This window comes from Passer domesticus, chromosome 3 (genome assembly GCF_036417665.1).
Source record: "Passer domesticus isolate bPasDom1 chromosome 3, bPasDom1.hap1, whole genome shotgun sequence".
NCBI lineage: Eukaryota > Metazoa > Chordata > Aves > Passeriformes > Passeridae > Passer > Passer domesticus.
In genome coordinates this window covers 105,509,458-105,526,909 of record NC_087476.1, presented here as the reverse complement: position 1 = coordinate 105,526,909, position 17,452 = coordinate 105,509,458, and the positions used below count along the sequence as shown (strand labels likewise).

At 33.8% G+C, this 17,452-nt stretch overlaps 1 protein-coding gene across 2 annotated transcripts in view; it reads right to left on the bottom strand.

Moving 5' to 3' along the window:
• The window catches only part of PACRG (parkin coregulated), a 209,353-nt gene that overhangs the window by 102,348 nt on the left and 89,553 nt on the right, over nt 1-17,452 (bottom strand). For both annotated transcript variants that reach the window (XM_064414885.1, XM_064414886.1), the window contains exon 4: nt 1,184-1,355. In XM_064414885.1, the coding sequence (XP_064270955.1) occupies nt 1,184-1,355 (172 nt within the window). The remainder of the gene's footprint in view (nt 1-1,183; nt 1,356-17,452) is intronic.

Sequence of the window (17,452 nt, the reverse complement as noted above, 5' to 3'; positions counted from 1 at the left end):
ATTTAAGCTAGATTCTGGTCTCAGAAAGACTTAAATCCCAATTGAGGAGATGCTGTCATAAACTTGCAGTCTTTTCTGAAGAAATTATTTCATCTTTCAAAAAACATGATACTACTGCAAATATTTTTGGGCGATGTTGGAAATACAGTTCTAAGGGAATAATATCATTCATCTCTTTACATGTTTCCCCTTTAGAGTGAAAAAAATTGTAACATTGTTTTCATAACCTTTCTCAAGTGTCACAGAGTAAACATTCTGAATACTATATATTCCTTTTGACATTTTCAACACTACACTAAGCTAGAGATAGTGACATCTATAATCAATCTTTTTAAATTGAGAAAAAATTGAACAAAAAGACCACAATTCTGACCCTTCCCACACTATTATTTCAGTATTATCAGGCTCCAAACTACATTCACTTCCCATTTTACAGAATTGTATTTAAAGCTGAACTGTCTCATGGACAGGAAAAAGAACAGCAATGATACCATTAATCATTAATTATAAAAAAGAAGCCAAGTTCAACAAACATGAACATCTACTCATTTAAGTGTAGCATACAGATTTCAGAATCACCGTAACTAACTACAGAAGGATGATGTTGAGAATAATATCTCTTCAAGGTACTGACCTAAAGAAAGGACAAAACAATATATCTGAAAGACTAGGTAGTCCAAGAAAATAAATTTTTGTGGTAATACACCTGAAGTTCAGTGGTAATACATTTGTGTTAAAATAATCTATTGATTTTTACAATTTTTTTTTCCAAAAAAACTATGTTTGACTATATAAAACCTTCAAAAGTAATATTTTTAAAATGCCATCTGTTGATTTAGATCTGTCATTTTAGATGCCATCTGTCATTTAGATGGTCTGTAGAGTAGAGGATTTACATTGTAAATATAGAAAAGCTAAGGAAATGTCATTTAACATTTCCAAAGACCAAGAGCAACCCTGTTATAAGAAAAACACTAGCCAGAGAGTCTATTCTGCAATACTGCATATATCAGGTGATTGAAGGCATAAGCTTTCTGACCTCATATCTTAAAATTTACCCACATTTGCAATAATTTTCATGTGATGTTCAGGTTGTCATGTTTTACAGCTTAATTAGCAACTTTTCAAAAATTTACATAACATAAATACAACTTATGGACTTTTCTCCTACACATTCACTTACTTTTTATTGGGATAATGAGCTGAGGAACAACAGGAAGAATCTTGCTTCCACCATGCTCCAGCAGGTCATGGACTCCTTGGCGAGCAAAAAATTCATATGGAAATTCTGTTTCACAAAGCCCATCAAAGAACAAAGGCAGAAAGTAATGATAGTCCAGATTTTCAATTTCTACCTGAAAATACAAAATAAATAAACAGATAAATGCAATTTTTCAGTACTAATACAATGTGATCAGGCCAACAGATAATTCATGCCACTTACACAGGCATGTTTAGTAAATAATAACTATTTTTTTATCACTGTAGTATATATTGAATTACAGGTATGTTTTATGACAAGATACTAAAACACAGAAATATTAGAACTAAAGAAGAGAATAAAGATTAGTATACTTCCATATATTTTCACTTTTGGATAAGTCAGTACCAGATTCTTATATTCCTGCTTACACACTTTACTTTGCAAGTTACCAATAGGAATCAAAGCAGTCATTTTAAGAATAATACTCTGCCTCTTTCAAAAAAATTTGATGTTCTATCTTCACTTGTACACTCAAAACAAATAAGAGAAACAATCCTGTGAGCAACAAATATCCTGCTCAACACAAACATCAACATTTATACAATAATTCCATAATTTGTTGAATACTGACCTAGTTTATTTCCTATTAATTTCAAGAGCAGAATTATAAAGAAATTCCATGGTTCTCCACTATGAAGAAAAGGTACAGAAATTATGTACCTATTTTTAATAGGAGTTTCCTTCCAATCCTAAATTACAATGTATGCTAATCTTAACAAGTCATGGAGGGATTTTGCACTCTAGTTTTCTTCCCTTTTTCTTCTTTTACCCATTAGGACTCTACTACAGACACTCAGGCTAGGCAGGGAGAATCAGAAGTTTGTTTATGGCCTGTCAAAGCTCTGAATACAGCTGAGAAGTAACTCAACAGCAATGAATTTTCTCTGAAAAGAATATGATCCTCCAAATCACTTGGAGACCAATCCATCTCTTTAAGAATGCACTTCCATCATTAAAACACTGCTTAGCTGCTACCCAATTTTTCCAGTGAGATTTGGTAGTATCCAGGTAAGATTCTTCACACCAAACAAGCTTTGTCACATAGGCCAAATTGAAGCTCCAAATATCCTAAATAAAATTTGTCAGGTTAAGCAAAACAAAAACCCCACCCACTGATTTCAGAACAGAAAACACAGTCTCACTTAAACTGTGGAAGTCTGAACTAAAGCAGCCAAGAGCTGACCTTAACAACTCTTGGGTAAATCACACAGTCAGGAAGTAGCACATAGACATTCTCTGAGGCTATGGTTCATTTTCCTCCTTGCTTGACTGAGTAGATCTGAATCCTGGTCTGGCACACCTTAACTACTGACTTCAATCTTTCATGTTGAAACAGATCAATCCATGTAAATCAAAATTAACTGGAACTGATACTTGAAAGTAAGCATTATGCATTTGCTCCGAGTGTCTCACTACTGGCAGTCATAGTGCCAATGACATATTAACATAGCCTCACATGCACTGATTGTTAATCTCTTACAGGAGATAAAAAGGGCAATTGCATAATGCCTATTCACTGATGTGAATGAAATCAAGTCCCAATAGTAGATCATGCAAGAGAAGGAACAAAAGAAACTCACACTTCCTATTTTGTCAACACCATATATTGTTGGCTTCACTATAATTTTTTTTTTCTCATTGGCTTTTCATTTCACAAGAAAAAAAAAATCAAATGGCTTTATAGTCAATATGGACCCAAGGAAATGGTCTCAAGTTGCTCCAGGGAAGGTTTAGACTAGATATAAGGAAAAATCTCTTCACAGAAAGGGTTGTAAAGCACTGGAACAGACTTTCTAAGGAAGTGGTGGAGTTGCCAACCATGGACGTGGTCAAAACGTGTGGCTGTGACAGTTGAGGACATGGTTTAGTGGTGAACATGGTGTGGTGCTGGCTTAACAACTGGACATCATGGTCTTTTCCAACCTTAATGATTCTATGATTATATAATTCTGTGGCTATACTATGGTCAATTTGTGAGAAATTCCAGAAATAAAATAAGTAACAAAAAGAAATTAAATATTATTAATAAATAAAATAACAAGAATTAAAAGACATTGAAATTCCTAAATTGATGGCGTTTGTATTTCTTGAGGACATTCAGCACGCTACTACCAATACTCAATAGATGACAAAAGAAGTCTTCTCTACAAGTCACAAGAAAGTTTTATCAGGTAATAACAGACCAGGAGGTCAAAAACTCATTAACAAAAAAGCAGGACCCAGAAGAAGCAGTTTTTCCATGTTCTCTGTCAATAGGACAATAAAACTTTCTTTGCTATTTATTTTTAATGTTTAATTTGTAATCTGTAATTTTTTAGTATTGAATGTTTTAGTTTCAGGAAATTAAAACCAAAACCTGCAAAAGATTCAGATGTTAAAGAGAGAGACACAATTAATAATGTCAGCTTTTTTTTTTTTTTAATGGGAGGTGTTTCACAAGGCAAAACACCTTACCACACTGTCTTAATGACACGGGGTTTAGAATGTATTCTATATATGGGTATTCGACAACTCTTTCAAAACGAAAAAAGTATTTCCACAGTGAAAAATGTCCTTTATACACATCCTTGTTAGGTTATTGAATCAGAACTTGCATCTATCTTGTTCCAAACACACATATGCCACGTTTCTTTTCTCCCAGTCTTCATTAATACCTCCCCTAACTGTAACTGCCAGATATTTTTCTTCTCAAAGATTTGGCATTTCTGGTATGCTATGCAATTTTTTTTTCCTTTTTTTGTGCTTGAAATATGCTTTTTCTGTTTTAGATATGAAGAAAGCTTCTCTACTCAGAAGCTAATCAATGTTTTTCAGCAATAATAACTGGTCAATAAAATATATAATCCTTATCTATCAACTCTGTATTATGGTTGCACATTACATATACATAGGAATGATATACCAACTTTAAGGTAAATATGATTGCAGGATTTAAAAACAACTCAAATTTTTACACACAGCACAAAAGATTTATTATGAGAAATCTTTTACAAGATAGACATATGACAAGCCAGTGCTTATAAAGTATTTGTGTGTATTCCTCAATTAGTTCCAAATGCCTTAATGGCTGGCAACTAGCATGGCTCTGAAAAGGATTTTGATTTCTAGCTTATTTCTTGAAGTGTCAGCTGTCCAAGCACACAGGCAATTTTTACTTAGCATTTTTTTGCTCTATAATAACTCCCACAATATGGAAGCCAGAAATATTTTTGTCTTACATTCTATGGTGTGAAACTCTTTCCTTCTGTGTTTACTATTTAGCTTTTGAAAGTGGCTATTATACATCTGTTCAGAGAAAAATGTGGTTTTTCTGGTTTTGCCTACAACATCCTTTTGTGTTTTATATCCACCCACAAAAAATGCTGATTAATGCTGAAATTCTTGGCAAACTTGTCCACATCTGACAATAATGCTGTAACTATGGATTTTAAGAAGAAATCTCACAATAACTCTTATGAACTTCTGTACTAGTGCTTTGTAAATTTTGCAGACCTAGCCTCTGAATTTTCAGTAAAGAGGCACTAATAAAAATTAATATATAATATATGATTAAATAACAAAAGCAACCAGAGAATGAGTAAAATCTTTTGTTTCATGAAACTTTCAGGATCCTTATATGTTCTAAAAGCTCCCTAGGTGAAAAACAATATACAGTTAATAACTGCTGCTATATTGTTACATAAAACTAATGTACAAGATGGGAGGAAACTAACTGCAGAATCACAATCAATTTGTCCATGAGAGAATCTGTTCCTATGAAGCAGCCCATAGTGAGTGGCAAGTGTGCCGAGGCAAAGAAAAATCAGATAAAGATTCTAGATTGACAATAGAAAAATAAGATTTGTGGCTAATCTGCCTGATAGTTTGTTTTCTTCATCTATCTGAGAAAACTTAAGGTAAAGAACAACTTTGACAATAATGGTATCACTGGTCTTCCTTAAAGAAAATCATTTAAAATAACCTAGTAAACTACAAGACAAACCCGAATTTTGGAAAGTAGTGTTTAAGCCACATTATCTAATTTTTCATCTAATTTCACACAATTGATTACATAATACCATGTCTTTGATCTTATTATCCAAAAACTGGATTTGATCTCCCAGAAACATTATATCTAATTATGTATGTACTCATTTAAAGTCTTGGTCTAAGGCATTAAAACCAAGTAACAAAACTCTGGAATCATTGGGTTGATAAGGACAAACAGGAGTTTTTATAAGGCTTGTAAAGATTCTTTAGTAAAATAATAGTTTCTCTTAAGATTTGCTTTAATGTTTGTTTTTTAGGCTAATTAAAAAAGAAAAACAGCAACATTTGTGAGCAGCCTCAGTTTTTAACGTCCTTTCCATTTTTCTTTTTTTTTTTTCTTCCAAAATCCTGTACAAATAGTCAAGATGAAGCCTGTGCATTTCAGTTTTTGGTTTCTTGCTTTTAATATATTTGATGCATAATGGCACATTAGTTTTAATCTTCACTATGGAGTGACTAATGCTCACTAGTATTTCTCAGACTTGCCTAGATAGATTTTTCAATATGGAAATTTTGCTTATGGTTCAAAACACAATTCCACTCTTGCATTTAGTCCCTAGAAATTTTCTAGCAAGAAAAAGTTCTCGTTTTAGTCTGCTGTATTTCACCTTCTAATAGGGTCATACTACAATGATTTTCTATTGAAAGAGGCTTAGCCTAAGTAATTACCCGTGTTTTATCAAAACAAACAAACAAAAAGACAGTTGTGCCTGTATTTTCCATTCTGCAATGAAATGCTAAAATACTTATCTTAAAACACATGGAAGATGATCAAAGTTGAAGAGATACAGATAATAGCAAGGGACCTAGTAGAAACCATTTAACTCAGTCAAATTGTATTTAGATCCTCTTTAATACATTCTGTAGATATTTAACTTCCCACAAGAAGTTAAATAACAAAAGAAAATATTTGCCTCCTATGGAAAATTAAGAGAAGCAATAGGAAATGTCATTGGAGTGTTACTATACTGAATATTTGAATTTAGCTTTGAAATAACTCCTCATGTAAAAATAAAACCAAAATCTAAACCCCTAAAAATACAGAAACATTAATACACAACAATTTTGAACTTACTGTATTTTCTACTACCTCCATGTTAGCTACAAAAAGAGCAGTTACTTGGGAAGACAAATACCATCACCCCAAAAGTCCTTCCCTTCTTCTCCCCACTTTATACACTGAGCATGATTCCACATGGCCTGGAATATCCTTTCAGTCAACTCAACTATCCTGTCTGTGCACCCAACCAACCTCCCATGTACCCCCAACTTCCTCACCAGTGTGGCAGAAAAGCCTTTAGCTCTGTGTAAGCCCTACTCAGCAATAACAAAAAACATCTTGATATTGTCAACTATCCATTCAGCACAAACCCAAAATACAGCTCCACACCAGCCAATGTGAAGTTAATTAACTCTATTCCAGCATGATATGACAACCAAAACATTTTCTTTTCAGTAGCCACAGCTGAAGGTAACAATCTAATCTTACTGGGGTTATTGAGGTGAGGAAAATTAATAATCAACATGAAGGTCATATTATTCCCTAATAACTAGACGATCAATGACTGGCTCAGAAGTGGAGGCAAGAAAAAGGATATGAATTTATGTAAAATCTTCTCCAGCTAGAGAGAGAGTAAAAAAACCAGCCTGAAATCTCTTCTTATAAAAGTAACATAAGAAATTATTTTTATTAAAGCAATGTGAATCTCTAAATCTGTGAGCCATGCCATCCAGAAGATAATCTAGCACATTTCTGTGAGGAGGGGATTTTAATCCTGCATTTTTATAAGTCTTTTCAACTGTACTCCCACGATTTAAATTTTTAAAATATACACCTAACTCATAATACAGAGCAGGAAATATAGAGGAGGATCAGGGTATCACCCAGGAAAAAAAAAAAAACCAGGACAATAAACCCTTGGATTACGGGATATAGGTCTTAAAGTATGATATGCAGTATTGAAGTGACAGATTAATAGCAAGGACCTCTGCTACAGTATAGGAGTTCATCAGTATGACAGGAAATAGACTTGAGCCAACTAATTAATCATTACAAGCTACCACTACGTTGCAGCTATGAAAAGGCTAAATATTATTTTAAATGTATTAGCTATTTCTAGTACAGATAGGAAAGCATTAAGGCTACTACACAAGGCAGTCATGAGACCTCACTTGTCATTAGCATCAATTTGCCTGAACATAAAAGACAGAATTATTCTCATTGATTCATCATTGGAAATTACAAGGAAAAACTGATATATAGGAACACACCAAACTGAAAAGGAAATTAACTGCTAACTTGTTCTCATTTATTTGGATTCTGATAACATTAGATTTTGAGTCAACTGATTTCTAAAACTGCATGTGAAATATACTATTCCTTCCATAGATCAAATAATTGTAGACTACACTTCAAGGACTTCTTTCTTTTAATTGATGGGAAGCATTATAAACAGAAGATTAAGCACTCTTAGGAAAGGGCTCTGTAAACATGACTCTGACAAATGTAGAACATACCTGAGAATTGTTCGTGTGAAGCAAACAATGGACCACAAGATATAATTTTGTCTGCTACTAGGGTTTTCTGCTACTTCAGAATGTATGGTTATCTACTTACATCCTTCTTGCTCTTCAAAGGCTTGCTGACGCATTTTCAGAAACAGTTGTTCTCCTTTTTCTTTATGTGATCTAGTATGATGTTTTTGGAGTTTCACAAGCACAGTAATGTAAAACTTTAGATTAAGAAAAGAATAATTTCTCTGCATTTTGTTCATCTCTCATGTTTGCAATTGCATAATAGAAGCATTACATGATATATAAAAATCAATTGCATACTTTAAAGCCACACAACATCACATGTAATATATACACTTACACTGAGAGTTGAAATGGAACTAGTGATTCTGTTGGGCTCTGTAGCCTGGTGGTAGATTAAGTTCCACCCCCCAGATTCAGTTAGGTACCAGCAAGAAGCGGAGGACAAGCTCGTGTCCTTCACCTCAGAATACACATAAGATTATCATCGCAAAGAAGAAATGTTCAATTTTGCAGACACTTCATCAGACATTGGTAGACAACTCTTTTCTGACAAGGAAAGCAAAAAAATACTAAGCCTGTCCCAGGCAAGGGGAGAAGGAGAAGGCTTGGTACAGCCCCCTCTCCAAGGCTGAGTTTGAAGGCAGAAGGACTTTATGGAGCTGGCTGCAAGACTCTCCCACAACCTTCTGAGGAAGAGATATTGATCTTCGATCATTTACTTCATGCAGTATGAAGTTCATTTTAAACAACTTCATCAGAAGAATGAAGCAGTTGGTTCATCCCCACAAAACACACAATGCAGTAAGTATACCAGTAAAGAACTAATTTTATATTTTTTTTGAAATAAACATACTTATGCTCAAAGAAGGTTTGCTACTATTTTAATAGGATGAAGCCTAACACCTCATGTTATTTTTAAAGAATTATGACGGTAAATCAGATGAATGTCAACTGATTATATCGCATTAGTGAAACTAGTGGCCAAACTACTGGGTTTGTTTTATTTTTTGATGTTCTTTTCCTTTCCATTGGCAAATTTTTTCATGCATTGCTGTTTGTCAAATTAACTTGAAATTATATGATTTTAATAAAAATAACACAAAGCACAAAAGTTAGAGATAAAGAAGAGCACTGGGACAAAGACATACATAAAAAGTGTCTGCAGGAAGAGTTAAATTCAACTTGCTGAAGATTTATTTTGTTGTAATAATTAAACTATAGCATAAAATAACACAAAACCACCTACAATGTAATGTACAACTAGAATCCATCCATCCATTTTTTGTCATGTTTGACATATAAATGTAATGAAAACCTGGCAGTTTTATGGTGTTGGAAATTGTGGAAACTTAAAAAAGCATATAATGAAATATTATCATTTATATTCTCACACACAATTTAAAAAATAACAGAAATGACAAAACTAAAATAGAATAGTGATTTTTCTATACTAAGAACATTTTATGATACAGTTCCTATTAGCTTCTGATGCAACATTTATCTCATTTAAGACAATGACACTTCTCCCCAAGAAAGAGCAGGGTCTGAACATTCCCACATAACCATCCAGAATCCAGAAAACTATAACAGAGTGGGAGAAATGCCATGAATGCTGTATATCTAAGCCAGGAACTCTTGCATCTTACCAACAAAGAAGTTATACAATCAAATCTTCCTGAAACAAGGTGGAGAAAGGAGGACCACAATATGTCCTTCTTCATTAACTTCAGGACTAGTACAGAGGAAAACCAAAATGTTCTCACTGCCTCCAAGCATGTTTGAGAAAGAGCATGGACCAAGAGTAGCTTTGGAGCACATGACTGCCTTGACGAGATGAGGTCAACCACCAGACATCTTTTGGCCCACAGCTTCCACGAGACCTAGAGTGGGCTATGAAGTTACTTCATATTTTTCAGTCATAACCTGCGGGAATGAAATACCTGAGACAATGCACTAGCAACACTGAAAGGTCCCCCAAGGTAAATTGCACACAGGTTAATCAAATCCCAAGCAAACAAATTCCAGATATTGACAGAACCCAGAAAGAGAAGGGAATACTGCACCATCTGCTGGCTGATACCAAACACTGTGAAGGTGTTTTATTTCAACAACAAACAATGAAACAAAATAGGTAGGACATTACCAAAAATGTCAAGGTCAGATTTTTGCACTAACCATCTGTGTTGCCATAGAAGAGTTAAAATCCTCCCCTACGAAAATCCATGTTATTTCAAGGAAGTCAAAATTCAAGAGTAGCACAGTATTTTCAGAACTCATAAGCAACAGCACGACTAACAGATGTTTGCATGGACTGTATCTATGCTTAAAACCAAAACAGGGTGTGAGTCATTCTCTGAGCCTGATGCTCAGTAGTATGGAAGAGATAATTTCTGTACAGCTAAACGCTTTGATTTTTCATACAAAACAGGGTAGTTGACTTTAAATTATATACTACAAACAGTCTTGGTAGCTGCTTACCCTGAATCATAGATGAGCATTATCTAGGCAAATAAGCACTAGACAGAATCTTCACAGGGGCCGTACTATCTGCATACTTAAGCAGCGCTGTGTCAACGCTCAAGGCCACACTGTAATAAGAATGGCCCTGTTAGTTTTCTAGGACACATGTGGATGCTGGCATTGCCTACACAAACTGAGGTGGAATAAAGAGCAGAAATCCATTTGAAAAAATAATTCAATAGAAGTTGCCATGCATAATGTCACAACATACACCACAGGACAGGTCATAGTTGAGACAGCCATGATACACAGCATACCCTCATATAATTTCAGAAAGTTTCAACCCATACGGAGTAACACCCTACCACATCAGAAGGCTTCAGGTATCTGCCCATACACAGTAACACAATGTGACTTCAAAAGGCTGCAAGCATGTGCCCTTCTTATTCTTTAGCCCAACCTTTTATACCCCTCATGTTCATGCACTGCACCTGGGTGCCCTCTGTTCCCTTTCCTGACTGGCCAGTGCACCTGGGCACTCCATGCCTCATTACCTCTAATACTGCCCACCTGCTTTTCACAGCTGTAGCCCATTAGGGATGAGGCTCAGCTGCAGCCCCACTCCCAGTTACCACAGCAGACCCTTTGAAAATTGTATTAAATATATCCAAGTGTATATAAGGAAAATTTTAGGTGCGCATGCCTCAATGAAGACTATTAAGGAAGTTGAGTTGATTAGACAGTATTACTTTCAGAAAGTTAAAAAAAGCCCCAGTTTGGAAGATTAGAGTGGCTTGTGGCATCTGCCACGGGAGTCTATGAAACGAGACACCTGAACATAACTTTTACATTGACTGTAATTGAAAATGGCATTTAACAGTTGGAAAGAAGTCTTCAGTTGACTTTCAGTCAATACATCCATATGACCTTTGCTGATTTTTTTTAATAATATGCTGTAAACAAATTCAAAAGAAACTTAAATATTGTAATTACTCATTTGCTTCTTTGTGGCCTATTTATTTACCTGTGATAATTTATCAACCTATAGAAATTTGGATTTCTGCACACACTGCCATGCCACTCCATACAGAAGTTTTCTTCATACATTGGGTACAATGCTAGTGTTATGATAACTGAGTACACTCATAGTGGTCAGGTAATTCAAAGATCTTTCTCAATTTCTCAATACCCATAAAAAAAAATCTCCTCAGATATACAAATATAGCACTTCAAGTGACCCAATTTAGAACTTTAGAAATTGAATTTAGAACTCCTTCCTGATGTAGTTCTGATTTCTTTATTAAACATTTATCTGCTCTCTCAGGGAAACTTTTTTTCAAACTGTTTTCACTTCATCAAGACAGAGTAAGTACCCGGAAGAATGGAGCAGTTTTGGTAAAATGGAAAACATTAAAATGGACTAAAGTACTCAAAGGCTTTATTTTGTTGGGTTAGAAAAGTAACAGACAAAATTGTTCTTTAAATTAAAAAAAAAAAAAGCTTCTGTAGTGTGGGTAAACCCCATGATCATTTGCCTAAGTTCAAGTGAAATTTCTTATAGTAAAATATGTTTTCTGACTTAGCAACTGAACAAGTTGGTAAAGGATTATTTTCTAATTAGAACCATGACTAGCAACCCTGCTTTAAATATCTTTCTCTTTGGCATAACATATGTATTTCTTTTGTTTCAATGCTAAATTTATCTTGAAAATTCATGTGACCTGTGATGCTGAAAATGCATAGTTTTAGAGATTTTTAATTTGTTTACGGAGTGCATATTACTGAGAGTCTAGATAAATTTAAGAATGAAAAATTAAAGCATTGTATTAGTGCATTTTTCTATTTTAAAAGTAGTCTTTAATTCTGGAAACAATGAAACAATTTTAAATTATTTTCCCAAGATCCCAAAACCTTTCTTACATTTTGTGGATCTACTTTGGAGGCATATCTACAGTCTTCATGGAAACTTGCAAAATGCTCCTTTTAAAATACATGTGCATTAATATGTGTAATACATGCATATAATTAATATGTGAACATACTACAGATATTGTGACAGTGTTTGCCAATATAAAATCCTACCACTAACACACATGAATTGAAGATAAGATAATAATATTCTGTATATATAAATAATAAAAATATTTGGAATTTGTATACCAAACTTAAAAAATATTCCAATCAACTCCTTTCAAAAACAGAAGCTATTAAGAAATCAGCTAAATTTTGTGGTTTTACTCAAAATTTGACTTCTCCCCATTAAAAAAAAAAAAAAAAAGTATCATGTTTACGAAGATTATTTAATATGGTACTCACTTGCCTCAGCAATGCTATAAATTTTAACCATCCAGAATACTGACTCAAGAACTTTTATTCAGGCTAGATGAAACTCTTCTGAAAATTATGGGCAAGGACAAACTACCACAGAAGCTCAGATAAATAACAACCATAGAATATGGCAATGATCGTTCTGGCTGATTTTTTATTTTCTTTGAAGGTAATAAAAAGTGTAAACCAAAGACAAATTTGTGGAGAGTAAACTGAACTTTTATAAAATAACTATCAGTTAAATAAAGTAAAATAAATAATGGCAAAATGGTTGCTAGCACAATGCTTTAATACCTCTGCAAAGCTCATGAATTACATTATACAAAATACAGTATCACACAGCACAGTAAGTCAGAGTACATTTCACAGGATCATTGCCTATTTTTTTTGTCTTTTCTATTCAATTTATTGGTGAAAGATGAACTGTGCCTTTCTGTGTGTTGCAGTCTGCATTTTAAATGAACAGATTTTTATAATAGCAGTTTTTCACTAGATGAAACAAGATCAGGTCAATGATTTGCAAATCATCTTTTAAAAAACACGCTGAGGAGAGGTCAACACATCATATTATATGTGTTTCTCAGATATGGTATTGATACATGTCATAGGTATGGATCTTCATGAGTTTACTTCATAGGATGATTTTTGATTGATATATCTAAGAGTTTTATGTTTAAGAGAGTTTCTAAATTCAGAAGGAATGCTGTTCTGACATTGTCCAAAAGAATAAATGACAACAAATTATGGACAAAAAACTTGAGAAATTGTGCCTATACATGTGGATTTTTTTTTCCCAATGCTCTCTTGGCCATAGCTATATTTACTGACAGTTAAATAGCATATATAAATAAGCAATGTCAGTAAGTTGAACATAAAAGTTAAACGGACTAAAACCATTGTTAAATATAAAGGAAAGGCTACAAGTTTAGAAAATAATTGGTTTCCAGGTCATATGAAGTATAACTGCATAATAGGGGCAGAAGGGAAGTTAATGCAGGTAAAATAAGCCACTGTATTTGGTTTACTTTACATTGTGTTGTGTCTAGGTCCTATATTGGACTACTTTGCCATGTCAGCACTCATAGCTCATTTATGGTTGATATGGTTTTATGCCAAATTAATAGTCAGGTTCTCAGGTATAAATTCCTATGTATTTTTTGTTGGTTAATATGGCTGAAGAGTTTGGGGTGAGCCTATTAATGCATTCCTGCACATTCTCTAAAGGTAAAAGTAATTTTGAAGAGAACAACAATGAAGATCTGTTCATGATCCATTTCCGGAAATTGAATTAATTTTTCTCAAATAGAAATCTCAAGAAGTCACTAAATCCTAACAATGTAAGTTCTGCATAGCCATGCAAAGTAAATTGAGGGTACCCTTTTTTTAACTAATCTTCAAAATAACATTAGTAATGATGGTAAAAGTCTCTGACTGCCAAGGCAGGATCATCTAAACCACCAGAAAATCTCACTGCTACATTACAGACTCTAATGAACAGATAAGGTCTCAGAAGTGAACAGCCAAAGCTAGGAAAGAAATTCAAAAATTTTTTTGAATACTGGGATAGCCTAGATAAGATACAGCATACAGGAACTGAATGTGAAATTTGAACTTCTTGAAAGTTGAACTTCTGAAAAATAGATCAGAATGCAAGATAACTTGTTGATGGAGACTTGGTCTAAATGTGGGCACTGCTAGCATCATTAAATGTAGGAGCTTAACATACTAGTTTTATGAATCTCAAACTACATTCTGAATGAAATACAATATAGTCAGACTGGGAAGAAACGTGTTAAAAATCTTACTTAGAGAAATAAATCAAAGGCATTACATAGTATCTATACATTACAACTATAAAAAGACTTCACTAATGCAATAGGGATCTCAATTTTTAGAAATCTCAGTATACAATAGTCATCCAATGAAGAAATTCCTTGTGCTTTCTCTTCCACAGACCTATTTCTTTAGCAATCACTATAACATGATGTGTTTACTATGCAGTATGGTTAAATCTTAGCAATCTTACTAGGAAATCTGCACTTCAAAGAGAAAAACAAACAAACAAACGAACAAAAAAAAAAAAAAAACCAAAAAAACCCCCTAAACCAAAAACAAACAAACAAAAAAAACCCCACCCAAAAATCCAGAGAGGATACAATGGACTGAATTCCAAATCAGTAGCATTTGGGCTTTAATCACTGAAGTTATTCCACTGTCTCCTTAGCTACCAAAACAATGCTATGTAATAAAAAAATTAAAAAAGCAAATTTTGATCAATTTTTCCCACTCATTAGGTAAATATTTACAATATGTATTTTATTAAAAAGTAATTAAGTTTTGCATAGCTGTCCAATTCTTACATTGTTGTAGTGATACTTCAGTGATTTCATTTGAAGTCTGAAAAATACAGTGAAATAAATGGGTGTGTCAATGATTTTTCAACATGAAACTCTCTTTGGACTAAGCTGAGGCATTTTCCCAAATCAGTACATTAGCACTGTTTGTAGTGTCTCAGCATTGGGGCAGGAAATTAACCTTGCTGTGTCATGAGCTAAACCCAAATGCTTGTCACTATGGTTTTTCCACAGATTTTCTTTTTTCAAAGTATGTTTTATTTGTCAACAAAGGCTTACTTGTCGCCCTACTTCAATAAGCTTCCAGGTGGCTTTTAAGCTCAGTAGGATTGAGATGCACTATGAAGACTAATATAAACATATACTTTTATGCAATGTAAGATAAACCCAAAAAGTGAAAAAAAGAAGGAAATTGGAATCTGATAAAGATTCATATTAATAGCTATCAAGTGGGCTGTGGAATGTAAATTTGAAAACAAGTTGCACACATATTGCTGGAACACTATGGAAAATCTACTACAGTATTCTTTTTTATTATTTCCCATACCATCATTAAGTATTAGTTATGCCTAACAATACCTTAAGAGGCAGACAATTAAACTTCTGCAGGAATCCAAGAAGGTTTTAAGTGGGCTTAATCAGGTTTTTAAAAGAGCAACAAATATTTTTGTTATTTGAATAAACAAAATTATATTTGATAGACCATTCAGTGGCTGCTACTGTACTTACAGCTTTGTTCCTACACTGCGAAATTCAGTAAGATCAATTAAACTTTATAATAACTTCCGCTAATCACACCAGACAAGGACTCAAGGTGATATTCTCATAGAATAAAGAACACTAAAAATAATTTAACATATTAAGATTTAAGTGATCACAATCAACTTTCAGACAACACTCTGTTAAGATTGATGGTTTTGTTTTTATCTGCTCTAGTACTATCATTATAACAAAAGATGTCTTCTTGACAATACCCAAAGAGGTCAAAATAAGATCTTTAATATTTAGACCCCATTTCCAGTGTAAAAACATTTATTCCATTTTATTAACTAAAATTGCCTCATATATAAAGTCTGGAATTTCAATGGAGAATTAGGGATATGATGTTGGACCAATTCTGTACAGGAACCAGAGAGCAAACTTGTCATTTGTGTTGTTTTTATATAACTGAGCCACTAGTTTAAGCCCCCACGTCATTTGCAAATCCAGCTGATGGTCCTACCTCAGTATCTCAAGCAGAGCGAGCTTGTCTTTGCCAAAGTCAAAGTAAGCATTAACCTCTCATTTCAGAGAATGAATTTACATTATAAAACCAAAAGCCATGACTCCATTTCAGATAGAGGTAGAATAGTTATGGAGTTTGGCACACAGGTGCAGGTTTAAAAAAATAAAGAAAATAAAGAAATATATATAAAAATATAAATAAAGAAAATAAAGAAATATAAATGGGTCATTTTAAATCAGAGCACCAAGCCATCATCTCAAATCTCATAATGGCTGATACAGATACTTCAGTAGAAGGCCAAAAAATGACTGTTAAAAACCTGTTTCTCCCTCATACAGATGAATGAAGCTTATAAACTTATAAGGATGAGTGTATTATTCAAATTGTGAAAATTTTATTTAACCGACAACTAAGGTTCTGATTCTTGAGAAGAATAATTTCTTAGCCTCAGTGGTTTCCTGAAAAAGATGCTTTTCACTGCATGAGGATTTCTTATGCACTGTATTATTACCATTTGATCTTTTCTTAATTTCATACTTGCAAGCATTGTAGTTTTCCACATCACCATATTTTGTATTTTGTCTGCCAGTGGAATATGCTCTCAAATAAAACTCCAAGAGCAAAACTTCAGGTCTGTGACAGCAATACCCAATCCTTAAATTTCTTAACACCACACAAATATAAGTTCTAAGGCCCCACCGGTGACCAAGATGTGGTTTAAACTGCATCTGAATAAGAACAGCTTCCAGCTCCTCAGTACTAGGATAATTTCTAGCTATGTCCAGATTCCATGCAAGGGAGAAAGTATGAGAGCATGTAACCATTTCCTCTCTCAACCTCTGTCCTCTTTCTGAGGAAAAGGCACCTAAACAGGGGGGCTGGGAAGTGTCCACTGTAAAGCCAGGTCCCTCAGTGTCCCACGATATACTGTGCCAAACATCTAGTTCACAGTCCAGAAATAAACTAAGATTGCATCATCATATTCATAACAGTTTGGTTCAAGGACCAATGAAAATCGCATCTGATTGGTCAGAAGCCAAATCCTCAGTTTATTCCAAAGGCTTGTTAGGTACCCTAATTTTTAAGTAATGGATTATTGTCATCTATTACCAAACTGATGAAACATACAGGAGTACAAATTTCATGATACAAAGAAATAATATTGTATGAGCACTAACTCCATCATGATTCAATACAGGATATTTTACTGAAAACAGAATAGGTATCTAATAACTTTCACTTTGAGAGCTCTCA